Below are 19,857 nucleotides of genomic sequence, written 5' to 3' on the forward strand. Positions count from 1 at the left end.
GTACTTGATATGTTATTATTCCAGTATTTTATTTTTGTGATCCTCTCAGGCACCGTCGGAGCATTGAGGGCTTGAGGCAGGAGAGGGAGGAACGCCTCCGGACTTATCGACGAGCTCGTAGCCTGAGTCCCAGCAAACATCCAGGCTCCTCTCTTCAAGAGGCAGTTTCCTCCTCTAAGGGGTCTGCTGCCCCGCCCAGTCGGCGCATGGAGTGCCTTCAGCAGCTCCGCCAAGAGGTGATAGACAGCACCAGGTGAGACTCTCGGTTCCTCCAATGTTTGAATAACATTGAAAAGGCGTCTACAAGCAGGATGGCGGTTTAATTTTCCGCTACATTTTCTGTACCATAGATTTCCAGATCCTCAAAGAGAAGAGGGACAGTATCCATCTGACATTGAGCAGCTGTTGCGTGACTACGGCCGAGCTCGGGAAGAAGCCAGGACAGAGATCGCAAAGGCACGAGAACGACTGCGAGAGAGGACCGAGTTAGAGAAGAGGAGGCTACAGCAGCAGGCCCTGTCTCAGGATATTAAGGTCAGTTATCACTGCAGAATCTTAATCCAATTTCTCCAAGTGTGATATGACATATTGGTTCAGACCTATAGAAAGCAATTTGAGATTGCCTTCAGGTGTGTTCAGAAATGAATGAAATACTTTTTTTTTGGTTCCTTTTCACCATGAGCCCCCGACCTTCCCTTGGTCTAAACAACGAGTGTATGGCTGGAGGACAGCAGAATAACATGGGCTGTAGGAATACAGTAATCTTGACTCCAGCTGATTCATTGTATGCAGGATGATCTAAAGCATCGGACACGAATCAGCAACAGCACTTTGTGCACGGGATCCAGTCTGAGTCTGTCCTCTGGACCAACATCAGGGTATAACAGTGGGAACACTGCTCAGCTCCTGCATTACAGACCAGCTTTAACTGGACAGGTCGGTGCATTCAATGTGCAAAATACAGTAAACTTGAAAAAACTGAGGTCAAGAACTGTTTGAGAATGTAAAGGATAGGGCCTTATACAATAGATAACTCAACACCGTGTCTATGTTCAGATCACAGGGTTAAAGGACGAAGGACCAAAGCTGACGACACGCCCTCCTATAAATGGGACTCAGAGTGTGAAGACACAGCGAGCCTGGCTGTCAGCTCAGGGTAAGGGCAAAAAAATCACTTGCAAACCTCAAACGGACGCGAGAAAAACAGTTGTTCAGTTGTTTGGACAGAAAAGTCTGAGTTATAACCATTCCAACCTCTAGATTTTGACTTCTCTGGCAAACTTGAGGGACTAATTTCAATTCAATTTTATTTATATAACGCCAGATTACAACAATTGTCATCTCAAGGCACTTAAGTAATATAGTCCAATTCAAGCCAATTGGAATTCAATTCATTGTAATCATAATCCAATTAATTTATATGGAGCCTATTCAAAAATAATATCCTTGCTAAGGAAACCAACAGATTGCACTGATTTTATACGATGAATTTGCCACAAATGTTGCCCGAGTTTTTGTTGACTTGCCCACTATTTTTGCCGAGGTCTGTCACCAGTGTCAGTCAGTATGTTTAGATGCTCAGTTAAGTCACTATGTTTAGAGTTAAAGCTGGCCATTTAATTATGCATGCACGAGGGAGTTATTGATCGACGTTTGTCCAACGCCGCGACACTAGGTGGCGAAATTCCCCTTTTCAACTTGTCAGTTCTGGGCTTCTTCCTTTCATTCTCTTCTATTATGGATTAAAACAAGTGACAAATGACTCAGCTGGTGGCAAATTGCTACCATGCTGAGTGTTGAATTGGACTCTTTCATAAGTGCTGCACACCTTACTGTTCTTACAAAACGATGTGTCTTATCCCGTCTGATTACTCTGTTGTTGATGTCTACTGTTGTTTCAAAGTAAAAGCCCAGGGCAAGAATTTTGAAGCATGTGCAGAGCACCAAGCCAATTTGAGTCTAGTTGAGCACGAACATGCAGATGTAATTCGACCCCCAGCCGCATTATCTGGGTCTGTTAGTCCGGCTCTTAGAGCATAGAGTTTGTTTGATTTGACTAACGTATTTCAAAACTCAGCTTTTGGTTTGATTAACGCAATAGTTTTGATGAGTATTCCCCACATCCACTGTGTTTCAATCGCATATTGATATGAACGTGTCTTATCAGACGTCCGCCTCGAGCCGCGTGGAAGCGGCTTTGAGCCGCTGATGACTTCATCTCCATCACCGACAGTATGTGCACGCCAGCGCACTGCCTCCTTTGGCTCCTCCTCCTCCATATCTACAGCCTATCAGGACATCACATCCAGTCTCCTCAGTCAAGCTCTAGCTGAGGTAATGCAAACAGAAATTCAAATGTTTTTAGCGAAAAGGTCCAGTTAGTAACTGATTCTCAGTTCGCGGCTTGATGCTTTCATATTTTACTTTTGAATTTGACCGTGACGTCCTTTCTTTCCAGGTCCGAGTAGCTTCTTTTGGGGATTTGGGCAACCTGCTGATGTGCAAAGCCACAGCGGGCTGGAGGTTAGTTTGGCCATTTCCAGTGTTTGATTTCGTCCAAATGTCATCAACCCTTGGACAATTTCTAACCATCTACTATATCTATACGTCTGCATTGAAACAACTTAGACCAGCGACAAAGTTAAAGAGATCATCAAATTTTATTAGATTACAGGATTATTTCCATCAGAAAGCGATTAGTTTTGTTACTACATTACTTTCTGTGAAAAGTAATTTGTTACATTACATTTGTGCTAACAGATTTAAACATCCCATTGCAATTCCTTGTGCACTTTGGTTACAAAGTCAGGCAGCACTGACCTTTGAATGTACTGGCTGCTCTGCCTCGTTACATAGTATGGGGCTCAGTTCATACAGCTTAACAAGTTGGACAGATTTGAACAATGATCTTCTGGAAAAATGGCAACTCTACAGTTGGTAGCATCTCCATCACCAAATAACCAACAGCATGTTATTTATCTTTCCCAAGAGCAGTCGCTTTAGCTGAGTCGATAGCTAACCGTTGTTGCGGATCTGAGCTAAGCCTTTGGGCGCTTCTTCAAATCTTCGCTCCTAAAGGATGCTTATTGTCACCCAAGCACAATATGTATTTGGCTGGGAGTGCACTTGTCTCTCTTTTTGCTCACAGCTGAAAACAATCTGAGAACTTTCGTGATCTAAATAGACACAGAGCGTGTTGGGATTATCTGTTATGTGGCAACAAAAGGCCCAGCCTGACACGGTAACATGCAGTGTTACTAGTTACCACAAAAAAAGTCATCTGAGTATTCCGAACACAGATTCTGGCTATTTACAGCACTTTACTTGCTGTAGAAGCAGTAATTAACGAGTGGCTGTGCACTAATTGCGCAACGCTGACGTACTTCAGTTAAGAAAAAGAAAACGCTGTCAAAGAAAAAAACCCATCTGATTAAAAAGGTAACAGTGTAAAAGTTTACATTTTAATGTTAGTTCTGCACACTTGTCACTTTAAAGACATGCTTCACCAGTGTGAATAACATGCTAATGCATTAGGTCTGTATTTGTTTAGGTACCAAGGAGAAGAACGAGGAATTCAGGCCTTCTACAAGCCTTCTTCCAGCCCATCCGTCCACGGTTTTCTGGGGGCTGGGGAGCTGGATAGACCTCTGGATAGTTTATGGAACATAATCTGCCAGTTGTCCAAGGCCCACATGTATAATAAGTCAGTCCGTTCTGTGTGGACCCGACCACTAGATGACAGCACTCAGCTGGGTGAGCAACTGTAACATTCCTATCCAGTTTACTGTTTCTCCTCATATTGGTTATGTAAATGACAATAACAGCTCATTTAATCCATTACTTGATTTTGCTGATCTTTACAATTTCAAGGTGTTTGTAATTGAGAATTTCTGCATCATGCCACTTTGTGCTTCAGTGATGCTTGAATTGCAGGTTTTTCACTGAACAAAAAAAAAAGATTAGATATGAATTTTCATAAGGCTGCTTGGATTTTGAATTACATCTTAAAAAGTGACGCTTACAGCCGAATGCATTTGTTATTATAACTTGATAAGGCCGTCTCTCATAATGAAAGTGGAAGTAAATGACATATTGATGAATAATAGTTGTGTATGGGGACTTTCCGCAGTGCAAGAGTTTGCACTGCAAAAAATGTTTCTTTTTGCTGAAATCTGAAAATAAATCAGATTTATATATTTTTCTGTCTTTCCAGCAAAACCTTTTATATTATTGCAAGAACTGAATAGGCAGTGCGAATTCACCTCGGTTGCATCTGTGTCCTTTGTCTATCTGTAGTACAGCACAGTACAGTCTCATTCATCACTGCCAAGTTTGTTGTATTGCAGAGCCAAGTCCACTCTCGCACCTGCTGTGTGTTTGCGTTCAACACAGTGCATCATTAGGCCTTTCTTATTTCATCTTCTCTGTTCCCTTTGAATTCTGACTCCGCCATCTCTGCTTCTCTGTAGTTTACATACTAACGGATCCGTCCGCCTGCCACCTCAGCCAGCCGCGGGACTTCTGCTGCATCAGCACCGCGTCCAAACAGGTAAGCACAGCTGTAAAATCAACCCGTCAGTCCAAGCCGGGCTCCCTCGGGTGAAGGCCTACGGAAATTTAATTTACTCATTTCAGAGTGGCGGGCGAACAGAGATTGAACAATATGCTGTTTGTTATCCACAATACGTAGAACGTGCTGTTTAAACACAACACACGCTCCCCAAGCACCCTGCCTAAACGACACTGACCCAGAGGCAGTGCGTATGGAGCAAACCGCGACAGCTGTTGGTTATCAATGTCAGCGTAGAGTTGGCTGATCAAAAGGCCGACTGCCTTTCATTGATGTTTTTTTTTCCCTCCCTCTGCCTCAGGGCGGCCTGTGCGTGCTGGCGTTGCAGTCTGTGTTTGAGGAGTCTCTGCCTCGCCCCAGTGTGGACGCCATCAGAGGGGAAATGATGCCCAGTTGCTGGATCCTGCAGCCAGTTCGACGAAGTGGACAGGAAGTCACCAGAGTCGTATATATGCTACAGGTGAGATCTATTTGCTACAACTGGCTGCTATGCGCTCAGTTGCCAACTCAGTAAGTCATGCATTGATGACGCAGACATTAAGAGGATGTAAGCTTTAAAGTGCACACATTTTAGCTTCCTGTAAATTTCAGATGTTTGGCTTAATTACAGGCATTGATTACCTTCAAGTGCTGCGGAGGGATTAAACTCATGAGCATGATCTGTTTAGTCTGTGAATCTAAACTAAGGAATTTGGAGTTCACCTTATTTTTTAAGTTATGCGTGAAACACCCAGTCACATGGAATTGTTGAAGCATAATAATGGCCAGGAAACGAGCCTGCACAGCGATAATTCTGCAGGAGGTGGTCGTGCCGGGACGTTGACTCGGCCGTGCTGATCTACAGCAGGATGACTTTATGGCTCACCGTTGGCAGGCCTCTCACTATTACTGAAATTAGTTTTATTGAGCCGAGGCTTGTCAATTCGCTTTCCATCATTTCCTCTTAAGTTAAAGTTTCTCAATGCAGAAGCTGATACCCTGGAGTTGAAGGGACAGCGGTGCGTCTAGTCCTCAATAAAATCTGTTCAAAATTTTGACTGTAAATATCTTCCGTCTGAAGAATTAATTCACAGAACTAAATGCAAATAAAATACCATTGCTGTTTCATTTTTTTGTCCTCATTCAGCTGGACCTTGGAACCCCATCTTTTCCTCACCGACTCTTGAACACTGTTGCCAGGAGACAGGCAGCTGTCATCGCTGATCTCGACGCTTTCCTCTCTTCATGAATTCACCGAACACATGACGGCACATTAGCATCGAGCACTTAGACTGTGTCCAGCATGGCTTCAGGCAGTCTTTTGAATTTGCACCTCATTGATATGTACTTGACTGTTTTTATTCTAAGGGCACTGTTACGTTTGTATCCAGACACCAAGTTGAAGCAGCTTTTTTGTACGAACGTTTTGTTTGATATAAATATTTTAATATTTGCACCTGAATGCTTTCAACAGTGTGTTTTACCAAAGATTGATTTTAGCTGCAGATTTTGCAACATGCATCTAAGTTTAGGTCACTTTTAGAAAGCTTCCTAGTAAATTAAAATACAATTTTATTCAATGTTGTAGAATTTGAATGAACCTGAAGGCATGCAAAGAAAAGCCAATCAGAATTACACTGATTTGTTGTATATAATTACTTGTAATGTTTCTATTTATCCGTTACAGATCGATATGGGCGGTGTTCTCAATGTTTTAAATGCACACACACACGTTCTAGTGCTTCCACAGATGAATTCAAGCTATACCCAAATTGAACAAAAGAAATATAACATTCCCTGCTACATTTGGGTATCTGCTGTATTTCCGCAGGCAGGGAATATTTCTCCACTCAATGGCCCTCATTTAGCAGAAAATGGATTTCGTCAGATATCCTGCAACAACTATATAGAAAAGAAACAAAACAATGTAAACTATGCATTAGATAGCAGAGCCATGCAGTCAAAAGGCAGGCGCACTACCTGAAGGAATCAAAAGAAATGATTTTATCCTGGTAACTTTACTGGAGGGTCGTTTCTGGGAGCGGGGCAAATGTTAACCAGCTCTCACTGTGCAGGAATCTTGATAGTGAACCCAGGAGACCCAAAGTTGGAAAGCCACAGCCTTTTTTTTTTTTTTTTTAATGTAAAAAGTTAAAAGACGAGCAGACAGATGAATCCCGGTTCGTGCCCTGTTGTTGTGGCCTGCTGAAGTGTCCCACAGGTATGGAAAATACCACCCAGCTTCAGTGATGATGCTCTCATACAAAGCGCTGTGTTTTATGGGCCTTTATCTTCCCTTGTTTATGAGGTCTTCTATTTATTTTCATTCCCCCCCCTGCCCTCTGTTTTAAATACTGTTGAATGTGTTTAAGAGACGTGACTGATTTCTATAAGCAAAGTGCAGCGCTGTGTTTACAGCTTGCACAGAAGTTTTTTTTATCCGTTTGTTACTGTCACAGATTTTTTTTTAAAAAGTGGATTTTGTTTTGGTTTGTACCGTGTTTAAGCTATGCAGAAGCTGATCAAAGACAGGGGTGCTCGGAGTCCAAGCCGGCTCACCTGTGCTCGCATCCGAAGCCATATTATTTACACTAGCTGAAGGTTCAGGAATGTTCCTCGGCTCTGGTTTATGACTAAACACAGTCCTAAGAGAACCAAAGAGACACAGGTCAAGTGAAGGAACAGTGAAGACTTTTTGTACAGATTGTTTTTTTTTATGTATCTATTTTTTATTTGAAGTCTGTATTTCTTTTTGTAAAAAAAGGAAAAAAAAGGAAAAAAGTTGTTATTTATATTCTGGTAATGTGTTGTAAATGTGCTTTAATAAAAATGCAACGCTTTGTGTTGCTAATTAGCTGTTGATGGAAACAATAACTATTTGTTAGTGCAATTTTATATTTCCTGTTTGTGGAAAATACCGAATTCCCCTTTTTCACTTTCCAACTAAGTGCAGTTTTACTGAGCATAAGAGGGGGGGGGGGGGGGGGGGGTGCAGTGTTGCTTACAGTTGATGTTATGCTATTATGCTTAAAACTGTAATCCTTTTTGGTCGAAAATAATGGTCAATTTTGGGCTTTCCTTTGCAAAGTTATTACAGAAAACGTAGAACCATGGTTTAGACTTCAGGCTTGTTGTTAAATGTGGAGGAAAAAACCCCCAAAACGAACAGAAAAACACCAGAAATATTAAATCTGGTTTGACTAAAAAGTGACACTGAATAAGATATGGAAATATTGTTACAAGTATAGAAAGTTTATATTGATCCTCTGGACAGGAATATCACTCCGCTACTGCACCTGAACACTTACTGTTACTTTATGAAAAAAAAGTCTATTCCGGGCGCATCAAATAGATGACACAACTGTGTTAGATATTAAAAATGTTTCTCATCCACATCATTTTGTTCGAAGAGTTTCTTTGAGACATGTTTTTAGTCTTGTTCCCTGGCACCTGTTCACAGCATCACATCCTCTGACAGGTGTTTTCATTCCCAGTCCATTCCTGGACTTTGGTTACATGTCCAAACTTCTCCCCTCGGCCCTGCGTCTGGAATACAGCGGCAGCGGTGGAGGTGACATTTCTGTGGAGGTTTGGGAGGGTGGTCGGGTGATGTGCGCGTGCGATTAGAGCCCGGGCGGGGCGGGGTTAGGGGGGGCGGTTGAGGGGGCTCAGGAGATCAGAAGTGGCTCTGCCATTTAGAGTCACCAGCTCTTGTCAGGAATGTCCGTCCCCTGCGCGCACAGATCATGTACTGGATGCGCCAACTTTATTTTTAACCCGGCAGGGTGGGTCAGTCACTGGCTTTCGGGAATGACCGTGGAGCGCGCGGTGCCTTCAGCCCCTTTCCCTCGTCCCCCTTGCAGGACCGTGTCCTCCTCCCGCAGCGGAGACCAACGTTCGCTCTGACCAGGACCCCGCCGCTTTAATGGGATTATAATTGGTTTACTGGCAGGGAGCAGGCTCAAGAAAAACACTTTCGGACAGGACAACACCTATAGCAAGTAAGCGTGAATTGAAAACGAGCCATTTATTAACTCAAGTTATTGCTCTCTGTACAAATTATTTTTGTTGGAGGCCACTGAATGGTTGTTTGTCTTTGCGGTTGGGTTGGCCACAAGTTTTCTCAAAACCACCTGTTGGTGCCGTGCTAAATAATGGCGTAGTTTTTTAAAAGCAACTATTTTAAACTGGGTGTGTAAGTTATTGACTGTTTCCTTTCACTATGTGACACCGCTGTTGTTTCTTCACTTGTAAGTTTGTTATCTTGAACAGTGAGAGGTGCGCCTTCCAAAACTGCGCAAAACCAACCCACCGCGCGCTTCTGCGCGTACAAATGTGCCCTTGCCAAAACGTACTATGTGGTAACCAATTCAAGAGGAAGTGTTCGGTTAGTTCAAACTCAAGGCACTAATTTTACAGTACTCTTTTAAGTGAAAGCCTTGCATTTGTAAACATAACTTAAGCGTAAAAAGTGTACCATTGTCAGCAAGTAGCATACTTTTTCATTAACTTTTCAAAGCAAACGTTGCTCTGCTCAGAAATATGTAACAGGTCTATGTTCTTTAATGGAATATTATATCTGGTGCGTCACTGTATAAACGCAATTTAATTGCCAAGTGGAGCCACTTTTTCATGCCCTTTGAGGAACTCAGTCCACAGCAGCGTGCTGAGCACACTGCAGTACTCAAGTAGACCGCAGGCACCTGTGATACCAAGCACTCCGCTCACGTTTATCTATGTTTGTGTACTTTCCACAGTTTCTCTGATAAAACACTGGCACAAATGCATTTGCCATTCTTTCCCTAAAGCAGCATGTTTGCTTTTGAAACGAGGAAGAAATGAACAGTTCCCCTGCACAAACAGCACCATCCCTACTTCTTCCCCTTAAAAGGGCAAATGTGAGAGTGTTGCCCTGTCTGGATAAGCCGGGCCTTTGGTGTAGACACACTCCAGGAATAGTCTGCTATCTATCCCTTGTTCCCTTTTGTAAGATCATGCTCTGCATTGTCACTGTCAAAACAATACCGACCGCAACAAAGAAGCGTATTTCACAGCTTATGCCCATAATCGATCTGCTCTTGGTGAATCTTAATAGCCTGTGTTTACACTCAGTATTTGCCGTTTTCCTCAGAGTATGTTAAACGCTATGAGTAACTGTCGGTCACGTTGTGTCTGTGTTGGTTTTACGAGCGCCAAACTAAGCATTGATTATATCACGATCTCTGTTGCCTTTGTGTTTGTCTCAGATTCACTCTCAGTTGTACCGCAGGCCTCCTTCTCCTCAGTCCAGTTGCTGCCTCTACACGTTGTTAAACACACGCGCACACACGTTTCAGGTCACACATCTTGGCCACACCCATCTCTTATTTCATCTTCTTGACCGTGCTGCTCAGAATAATGTGCTTCCTCCACGCTGCCTAATGTGCTGCGCTGCGTGCATCAGCATACAGTCTTTCAAAGTTCTAGTTCAACCCAGGTGCTGCATTAATGTTTCTTCACAGAAAAATGTGTTCTGCGGCAACAAAAGTTGCCAGAAAGCTCTTAATGCTGCCGACCATAAGTGTGAAAGCCTCATTCACACCTTTTAATGATTATTTCCAAGTGCTTCGCTGTTAGATATCTGCAGAGCTGCGTCCATAGAAATCCAAATTCATCTAGTGTGATTGTAATGTTTAATATAGAAATAAGAGATATGCCAAGGTCAAGTAACACTGGACTATCTGTGAAAATTCCAGCTGACATTTTCATCATCCCTCTTGACATTTTAAAACTTTTGTGAGATTATTCAGAGCCTCTGGCATCATCTGTCACTGTGAAAATGAAAAAAAAAGGTGTATTTACTGAACCATGTTCTGGAGCCTTTATCTGCCACAGGTGACAGGAAACAGAAATCCAAGAGGAGCCAAACATTTTGCATACAAAGTCTCAAGGGTGGTGTACAGTAACAGCTTTAGAACATGTTTTCTCTGTCAACTTGACATGCTATTCATATTCATAAAACAGGTACATCATTGGGATGATAGGGATGTTTAATTCTGTGATCTGAAACACTTGCAGTTTTGCAGTTTGTTGGGCAACTGAGAGGGTGATTGCCCAAAAATGATCAGAAGCAGGTTAACAGGTTAACAGTTAATCTATTACCACACAAAAATTCAGGACATATGCTGTCTGGTCAGTCAGTATTTCTGTGTTAAATCTTTGTAAATTCCATATCGCTGGATTCTCTCGTGGAGCTGACAGTGAAGGTGATTGCCATGAAATATTCATATTCAAAGATTGTGCTTGAACAAAGACCAAGCTTTAATTTGGGTGTTTCGAAGGACGTGCGATGTCCAGATGCTGTTGGAGTTTTTCCTATTGTTTGAAGTTAGAGGGTCTTCCAGCTGACAGGGTGACCTACTGTTAGAGCAGGTATTCAAAAGTTCTTCTCGCTCAAGGTCACCCCAAGTGGACACCTCCCTATTGACAGAAACACTTGCTGTGGCAGGCAGTTAACTCATGGCCCCTCTGTCACTGGACTGTCTATAAGCAGCTTGTCTCCATACAGATCCAAATGGAGCCGTGTGCAGTATCACTGCGAACATGTCTCAGCTCACGCAGTTAATTTGTCGCGGTTAGTGTTTGCCGGTTAGGTCGAGTCAGTCCTCAGACAAGATTAGAGCTTATACTTTTGTATGCAGCTGACGTGTTGTGGATGTGAGTTTGTGCGGCGTATAAAGAGGGTTTGTGCTGTAGTCCTGGTCAGGTTGTGTGTGGGATGATAAGGGGATCCCCTGGCGGTGGGTGGAGCGTCCCTGTGCTGATAACAGCCCTCTGCAGAGGACTGATACTGAGCAGGAGGAGGAGGGAGACCTGTAGGAAGGCATCATAGTACATCATTGAGGGCCTCTTCTCTGAAAGCACTGAACAAACATCCACTGTGGGTATACTGTGAATTCATCCGGGGAAGAAAGTACATCGATGTGTATTTACTGTCCTTATGGACACATTTGAGGTGCTTTAATTTGAAAGCTGAGGTTCGCATGTATATCTCTGCAAACTGCTGATTTTCAAGAAGTAAAATGTATTTTTATGATTCTCAAACACTGACATCATTTCAGTTGCACGATTAAAATTGTTCATGGATTTGATGCATCAGTGAGAATCACCAAATTATATGCTTAAAAAGAGGGCCTTTGTCCATTCTGAGTGCTTTAAGTTAAATTTTTGGGATTAATTGAGTATTATTCAGTTAAATGTCATTTTATTCAATTCTGTTCTGTTCTGTTCATTTTAAAAGAAGTGGCCTTTAACTTTTGGGTACATTTTCAAAGGTTCTACTGAATCTGCAAAGTAACTACTTGATAACTGTACCTATAAAATAAAAGTGTTGTATAAGACTAAATGTTCTCTGCATTTATTCCTCAGAAGGTGCACACAAGTACTGTGCAGATGCTTTCTGTCACTGTGAGATATCACTGTGTAGAACATTCTAATGTATATTATATGACATACCATATGGGTCATCCAGCACCCTTAATCAGTGCAAAGGAACACTCCGCCATGTGTCTCTATCTCTATGCTTTGTGTCGTGTTGCATTAACACAAGTTAGACTCCCCCGCCTCACTTTACCTCACATGGTTTTCCCGCTAATGGAAACATACGCACGCTTACATTTCAAGCTACGTGAGCCGCATCATTCAAAAGAAGGCGGTTTCGTCAAGTTCTGCCGCACTTAGGGGTTGCCCTCCCCCCGTGCGACATGATAAGAGAGCTATGCTGCACACAGATAGAGCTATCTGAGTGGCTACCCTTCAGCCCGCCATTCCATGCAAAGAGTATTCAGACACACTGGACTGTCACGGTTGAACAAAGTGACAGACACAAAATGGCGATTACGAGGGGGCACAGGAACTGGTGGGGCCTGTTTGAAAGCTGCTACACGTGTGATTTCTGTGCAGAAATAAGGTCGTTTAAGTTTGGCCAAATTGCCCTATAAAAAAATTCAGATTCCAGGTACAGGTACTGCTTCTTCCCAATGGGATTGATGCTCTGAAATTTGAAACCCACTGGTGATCTGGTGCTTCTTACAGAAACTCAGTTGCTTTCGTCACGATCAATTTGAGGATTACCTTTAGAGGAAAAGATTGATTTTTTTTAATTTTTTTTATAAAATGTTCATTACAATGTCTTCAAAATCACGGTGACAAAGATGTTCTGTTTTCTGCAATAGAGGACTAAGAAAAGTGGTGGTTTTTGTTTTTTTTGCTTTGCTGTAACTGTCCGACTATCAAACATACTACAATGAACGCTGATCAAATTTTACTAAGGAGCAAGTTATTTGTCACAGCCATAGCCTTCAGGATTTTTGGAATAAAGATTTGCTGATCAACTGCTTTAGACCTTTTTCTAGAAGTTGAAGATTCATTCAACATTAAACAACAATCAATCACAATGTAACATCTGTCTCTTTCCCCTTCTTTTTCAGACTATCATCAGTATTCACTCTTCATCCTGCCCTTCTGCCCCATCCATTCATTTACTTCTTCACAAAAAGCACCTGAGGACGCCAGTTGCCGTCCCCCCCCCCCACCTGCCAATCTGGCTACCGCCATGACTTCCACCACGGATTTTGACAATGTGGAGATCACTGAGCAGTACAGCTACATCAACACCCGCTTTGACCTGACTGATGAGGAACTAGACAATGACAACAGCTCTGCCAGGCGGTTTGAGCGCTCGCGCATCAAAGCCCTCGCAGGTGAGTGCCTGCATAATAAACAGGCTTTGTCCTCTGTGACAGATTCTTGAGATGCCAGCCTTTTTAAGGGTGTGGGAAGGGCAGAGAGGATGAGCTATAATGGGAGAGCTTCTGTGTAACTTTGGCAGGGTTGAGTTAGCCTGATTAGAGCGCTAACCTTCACTCAGAAAAGATGACCAAAACGCTCTACAGGTGATGTTTGATTTTTCTCCAGAGCTCGCTGTAAGGGAGCCCCTGCAGGGGTTGTTGTGCATGTGGGTTTGTGTGGTGGATGTTGCTTTTGGCATCACGCACACCTCCAGCAGCTGAACCCTTACCCTGCTCCACACCCTCTGTAAGCGACTGGGATCACTTGTACATTCCCAGAATGTCCAGCGTCTGACCGATCTGGACAGCTGCCTGTCCGTCTGCCTCCCATAGCACAGATCTCTGGCATTTCAGCCTAAGCTGGTAAGCTGTGGCCCACCTGTGTGCTGGCTACTTGGAGTTTGAAAATAGCAGCGTTTCTACGGTGGAAGGACATGCGACAGAAAAGGGGAATACTATTTTCATGCCTGTGAAGCTGCAGACACAAGAGAGGTCAGACATGAAGGGGATAAACAAAGTTGTCCTCACACAAGCAGAAATGTGAGATTTCTGACTACTAAAACAGTTGTACTTTGACAGATCGTTCTATTATGCTCCATTAAGTTTCTCGGCAAGTTCCTTTTCTTGCTGTCGTTTGGTTATTAGTAGGTTGAGTTTATTGCAGTTTTTTTTTAATGATAGCAGATAGCTGTTGAAGCCATGCATTAATCAGCGAGGAGCAGTGGAAGTGTGCTAAAACATTACGGTTGTACTGCTCCATAAGTTCAGCGACATACATTACAGAGAGGAATTTGACCCACTCTTAGATTATCAGCATTCCTCCGAGAAGCTTTAAAACAAACCGTGTCCCTCGACTCAGCAGCTGAAACTTGCATCAGCTGCTCAGGTGCAGCAAAGATACCCTGAGTGGTGGAATTTTTTGAAATGTAGTTGTCAAAAAGGGCGCATTAATAAAACATTGAGTCCTTACCAGGTGTTAAAACTGTAGGATTATAACACAAGATGAACAACAACCTTTAACATATTACACCAAAACATTGTTCATTTAAGAAAAACTAGGTCGTTGTTATTGCTTCCGTAAAAATGATGAGAATCTCTGGCAATCAAATGCACTTGAATGTTATGGTAGAAGTTGAAGGGAAAGAGAAAAGCTGCTCATCGATCAGGGAAGAGTTCTAAGGCCATTTCCAAGCAATCTGGAGTCCATCATTCATCATTCTTTTCAGTGAAAAGGATTATTCACAAGTGGGAAACATTCAAGACAGTTTTCAATCTTCCCAGGGGTGGTTCACCTCAAGGTTACAGAGAGTGCAATGCTCAAGCAAAGTCGAAATTACACAAAAGCTGCATCTCAGACTCTACAGGCCTCAGCCAGCATGTTGGATGTTAAAGTTCATGACAGTGCAATCACAAAAAGACTGAACATGGATGACTTCGTTGGAACAAACGCCAGAGGAAAGCCTCTTGGCAGCACAGACGTGCAAAATTATTTTAGTTTTTTCGTCATGGGATGTACATAGTTTTTCAGTCACTGCTGTTGCATTTTTGGCTTAGTTTTTGTCAAGCTGATAATGATAATGCATTTTGTCCTAATTCATTTAGTTCTTTTCACATGACTGTTAAGTACATAAGAACTCACTTAAATACATAAATGCTCTGGCAATAGCTTAATATCACGCCTTGCATGTGTTTGCTTTACTTCCTGTGAACCTATTGTGGACGGATTTACAATTTGAATCCGTCATGGAGAGGTTTAGTGTGAGATGAAACCCACTTACAGCGCTTTGAATTTGCAGGCAGAGAACATTATAACATTTTACGGACTGGAATGAGCGGCTTAATTCATGATTTACCATAGACGGGGGTACATGCCTTACAGTTTTGTTCACTCAACTTTTCTCACTGCTGGAGCTTGTTTGTAACTCCCTCTTGACAAACAAGTAACATTCACGTGCACGTTTGCGAGGAATGAGCAGATCCTTTTCTTCTCGGCATGATTAATTTCACAACCGTTTGCTGACAGAGGTGACTTGATGTAACTTCACAACCAAGGCTCATCAGCCATCACTTCTTCAAATGAGAGACAGTTTTTCTATCTTTGATGCTATGTCCAGTTTCTGGGTGGCCAGAGTGGTTTTCCTCCTGTCCGGGGCGTTTATCGGTACCACTGTCTCCACTTCTGTCTGCCGTCTCTTTCTGTCTCTTTAAGTGATGAAGGTTTTTGTGTGAGTGTTGGTTGGTGATATTGTGTTAGAGTGCTGCTGCACTGATGTTTCTGTAATGCAATCAGTGTTTCCTGTCAGGGAGTGAGAGGGAGGGAGACTGAAGAAGAGGGGGCAAGAGATGAGAGAGGCGCTGAATGACACCCACTGCTGATTTAGAGCTTGTGAACCCAGAAATATGCATCATCCAGCATGCCTTCAAAGTACTTGCAGAATGTATTGGATGTCCAGTAATTTACACTGTGTGTTAGACAAGCCTAAATAAAGATACATTCTTTTGAGATACATGCTGTCGTTTCATATGGAATAGTTGGCACGATAAATAACAACTGTGCCAGTTTTTGTTCTGTGATGTCACGACAGAGTGGGAGCATTGGGTAGTGTGAGGGAGTTATGGGAACACGTGTATTTATTGAAACATATTGTATGCATGGATGAGGCTGAAAAAAACACTCAACTAAAGCGAAGGCTGCCTGAGCCTGCGTGCCGCCTGAAAGTGGAAGCACAGCATCCTCACGTTAACAGTGAGGAGAGAGTGAGAAAGAAAGAGAAAGATGAAGGAGGGAGGGAGGGAGCAGAAGTGAACGCGAGAGGGATCTGGAAAGGAGGACAGAGAGCCAAGAGACGGGGAAAGAAGAGGAGTGTGAGGCTCCTCCGCTGGCTCCAGAGGTGGTGTGTTTTTGTCATTGTTTTTTGGGGGGGTCAAGATGAACAGCCCATGCCTGCTGCGCGCTGCCCCCATAAGCCAACCCCGGCTCAGAGAGGTCAAGATCAGCCTGAAGGCCAGCAGCAGGGACACTGGAGCCATTCGGAGCAGCAGCGGAGGGGCCAAGGAGGCTGCCAGCCGGACCTATACCACAGCAGAGAAAGAGGCACAAGTGCGGGTCAGCGTGAGCAGCAGCAGCCGGAGCAGGAGCACCCCACCGGTCCACCGGGCCCAGAGACCCGAGAACAGGAAGACAACAAGAGGGGGCAGCAGCAAGCAGCAGGAGCCACAGCACCACCCGGAGAGGAATGGCACCGTCCTGCACGCCCCGGCAGCCTCACCGTCCTCTGGGGTCCCCCCATTCACCTCCTCATCTTCCTCATCTTCCTCCTGCACCCCTAGACGTCAGCGACCCTCTCACCCCCACCCTCCCCCTGCCCCCCACCTCTCCTCCTCTTCCTCCTCAGCCAAGAGCATGAGGCGAGCACGCTGGTTGAGTTACAGCACCTCCAACATCTGTTTTAACTCCATCCTGGATGGACGCTTCAGACAGCTGCAAGGTACAGCGTCCTGACTGCAAGGCCGTGCGTGTTTGTTTGTGCATCTGTGTGCGTTTGGGGGAGTTTGTCCATCTCATCCTGATTCCCATGTAACAGCGGTGACACTTTTCCAATCATCCCCCTCCCTTCCCCATCATGTGTTTGGGCGCGATGGCAGGGAGGCTGGGCTGTGATGTGTCAGTGTGAGGTTAGTTTGTCATGCTGTAATGAGAAGTTGTAAAAGGCTGCTGCAATGAAGTGCGAACTTCATTAGAGATGGTCCTGTTATTAACTATATGTAGTGCTAGTTTATTTATGTCAAAGAAGCTGTGGTTCTGCCCCAATTGGCTTTGAATAATTTATTTGCAAACTCCTGAAGGATCGTGATGTTTCTCCCTCTTAAACCATTCATTGCTACCTCGTATTATACAATACATGCTTCTGTGTCCTCATCTTTTAGGATAACAAAAATGTTTCTCATCCTAGCCAGTTGCCAGTCCTCCATATGGCCCTTGCCATTTGCAAACTACTCCAAAAGAAACAAATCAAAACAGAAACTTGAGTTTTGTACCTCGCTTCCCTTTTCCCTGAATAATGGTGTTGGCGATGTAAAAGAAAAACAAAAAGAATCAATTTCTCTGATGGTTTAACTTCTACCTGCCTGTGTTATTAAGGTTTAAAGAGGGAGGACTGCCATCACAGTAGATTTTTTTTTGTGAGCTTGCACTATGCTATCCAACTCCCCGATGACAGGAGTGCATTAGTGAGAGGAAGAAAATGGAGGAGACGATGCAGGAACAGAGAGGGAAATGTTTTTTTTTTTCTGCCTCTGCTACATTTCACCTATCGACTGGTTCTGATGGCTGCAGAGGCAACTGATATGTGAAGCGGCTAACTTCTGAACCATCCCCAAATCAGAATTGTGCCAAGTGTATTGATCCACCAACTATAAGTCATGAAGTCTCACTTGCAATGTATTTACCAACCATTAAGGAGCTCTAGTCAAGACCACAACAATGTGAAGTTGACCAAAACAAATATAATAGAAAAACGTATCAAATCAAAATCAAGAAAAGTGGCAGAACACTATTTTATCTTATTTTATTTCACTTTTATTGATTTTAATCGTGCATTCATATCTTTGTGTCTCTTTTAAAATTTGATATGCTTGCCGTTCTTGTGGATTTCTGCTATCCTTCTTGCAGAGAATAACACTTTTTCACATTCTGTCGAGGTTCAAGTTTGTTTTTGCTGTTTACATGCTTTTTTTTTTCTCTTTTGCATCCTCACTTAATTTTCTTAATGCACTGCCTGGCATGAATAAACCTTGGAGACATCAAATGCACATTAATCTGATGTCCAGCTGCTTCAAAGTGACAGTTTTCCTATTGATGGATAAGAGGGTTAATCCTGAGGAACATGTCTGGAGGAAATGTGTAAACAAAGCCAGCAGAGAACGTCTTACTGAGCGCGACCCGTCCCGCAGTCATGGTGTCATAGCTCCAGGACGGGTCACACTAGCAGGGCCGTGACTCAGACATGTAGTTGGGTACTCTGGGACCAAAGGGCCACATTCGGCAAGAGCTGACTGTGGGAAAAAGACAGATCAGGCTGTATACAGGGAAAATCCATCAGTATGAATAAGTCATGGGGCTTTCACTGGAGTCAAAGAGTGAGAGATTACTAAGTAAAAGCATGTGAAACAAAGGAATGTTTAGTATGGCTTGTACTGATATACTGGACATAAAAAAAGCTGGACTGGGAAGTTGGAGAGGGTTTACGGCACAAGAGTGAAAGAGTCCAGTCGGTGTGGGGAGAATTTGTAAGGTGAAGCAAAATAAGTTGGATGTACAGTATGACTGCTGCCTTTGCATAGCATGTTTAATTCATGACGAAAGAACACACGACGCTGGCGGCCTCTGTTGTAGCAGCTCTGGAAACCGCGCTCTCTGTCAAGTTGTGTTTATCCTTTGGCGGTGCCAGTTAATGCAACTGAATATCTAATAAAGCTGCTTTCTGTTATCAAACAGCACAATTGGTCAGAAATAATACCTGAAGTAACGCCTCTCAGTCACTGATTTTTACAAAGGTGACGACGTCATCTGATAAATTCAGCTTTGACGGTCTTGTGTTTTAATTTCAGTCGTACATGTGTGTAAAAAGACTCTGAGAATGTTAGTTATGTGCAGCTCAGAGCCAGGCAGCTGCTTTGCTGGGCAGACGTGGGAAGGGAGGAAAAGTTGGCACTCACACTCACCGGGCTATTCTGGTGACACTCCTCAATGGAATTTTGACACATTTTGCAGAACCCAGTTGCTATATTAAATGATAGTTGCTTTGAAAGCAGGCAAAATTGTTAAGGTTGCAACAATGAGCAGAGGTTGTAAGCAAATCTGCCGCTCACCTTGGTTCCGGTTAAATAGTCAACAAAAATGTTTTCCCAAGCCCTTTTCCCATACCTTGCAGGAAAATGTCACACGGTTTAGGAAAGATGGCAGGAAAAAGTTCTATCCCACCAGACTTACACTAAACTGTGATGTGGGTCTGCAGCAGTGAAACTATGTTCAAAGTTCAATAAATATTCAACAAAAAATGCTTGTCATACTTCGTCTGTGGCAATCTTATCACATTGTTACAGGAAAGTTATCTCCTACCGTATATATGTACTAGAGATGATATAGAATATTACCTTATTATCAAGGTTTGCACGTAAAAAAGTAAAGAAAAGTGCACAAAAGTGAAATATAGTGGTGTCACAGGCTACTCAAACACAGCCTCCTGTCCTCATATTTATCCACCCAAATCCCAGTTAGTATGACTGGAGGAAAATAATGAAAGTTTCAGCTGCAAGGAATTGTGGAATGAAATCATCTCCTTTCTTTCATAAAGGTTGGTTCAAGCTAAAGCTAAAAGGAGATCTTAAGGGAAGTATTGAAGCTCCTTTCCTTAGCATTAGGAGAATTCAAACAGTTCTCATCTTGGCTGCTGCTCAGATACTTCCAGGTCATTTCAT

The 19,857-nt window shown here is 43.2% G+C and overlaps 2 protein-coding genes across 3 annotated transcripts in view; both read left to right on the forward strand.

Annotated features, from left to right (window-relative positions):
* stard9 (StAR-related lipid transfer (START) domain containing 9) overlaps positions 1 to 7,014 on the forward strand; it is a 36,708-nt gene extending 29,694 nt beyond the window's left edge. Inside the window, exons 23-32 of the mRNA XM_072364691.1 lie at positions 50 to 253; positions 351 to 534; positions 793 to 936; positions 1,057 to 1,156; positions 2,168 to 2,334; positions 2,459 to 2,523; positions 3,551 to 3,753; positions 4,470 to 4,549; positions 4,872 to 5,030; positions 5,697 to 7,014. Coding sequence (XP_072220792.1) covers positions 50 to 253; positions 351 to 534; positions 793 to 936; positions 1,057 to 1,156; positions 2,168 to 2,334; positions 2,459 to 2,523; positions 3,551 to 3,753; positions 4,470 to 4,549; positions 4,872 to 5,030; positions 5,697 to 5,798 — 1,408 coding nt within the window. The 3' untranslated portion in view covers positions 5,799 to 7,014. The remainder of the gene's footprint in view (positions 1 to 49; positions 254 to 350; positions 535 to 792; positions 937 to 1,056; positions 1,157 to 2,167; positions 2,335 to 2,458; positions 2,524 to 3,550; positions 3,754 to 4,469; positions 4,550 to 4,871; positions 5,031 to 5,696) is intronic.
* A 1,230-nt stretch (positions 7,015 to 8,244) lies between these two features.
* Positions 8,245 to 19,857, forward strand: part of sptb (spectrin, beta, erythrocytic) — a 38,205-nt gene continuing 26,592 nt past the window's right edge. Inside the window, exons 1-2 of one of the 2 annotated variants that reach the window (XM_072365400.1) lie at positions 8,245 to 8,550; positions 13,018 to 13,290. In XM_072365400.1, the coding sequence (XP_072221501.1) occupies positions 13,143 to 13,290 (148 nt within the window). In that variant the 5' untranslated portion in view covers positions 8,245 to 8,550; positions 13,018 to 13,142. Of the gene's footprint in view, positions 8,551 to 13,017; positions 13,291 to 15,969; positions 16,866 to 19,857 lie in introns of those variants that run through there. The other variant, XM_072365401.1, reaches the window with a different exon arrangement.

Source organism: Leuresthes tenuis, unplaced genomic scaffold, assembly GCF_036924035.1.
Source record: "Leuresthes tenuis unplaced genomic scaffold, fLeuTen1.0.hap1 SCAF_15, whole genome shotgun sequence".
Lineage (NCBI taxonomy): Eukaryota > Metazoa > Chordata > Actinopteri > Atheriniformes > Atherinopsidae > Leuresthes > Leuresthes tenuis.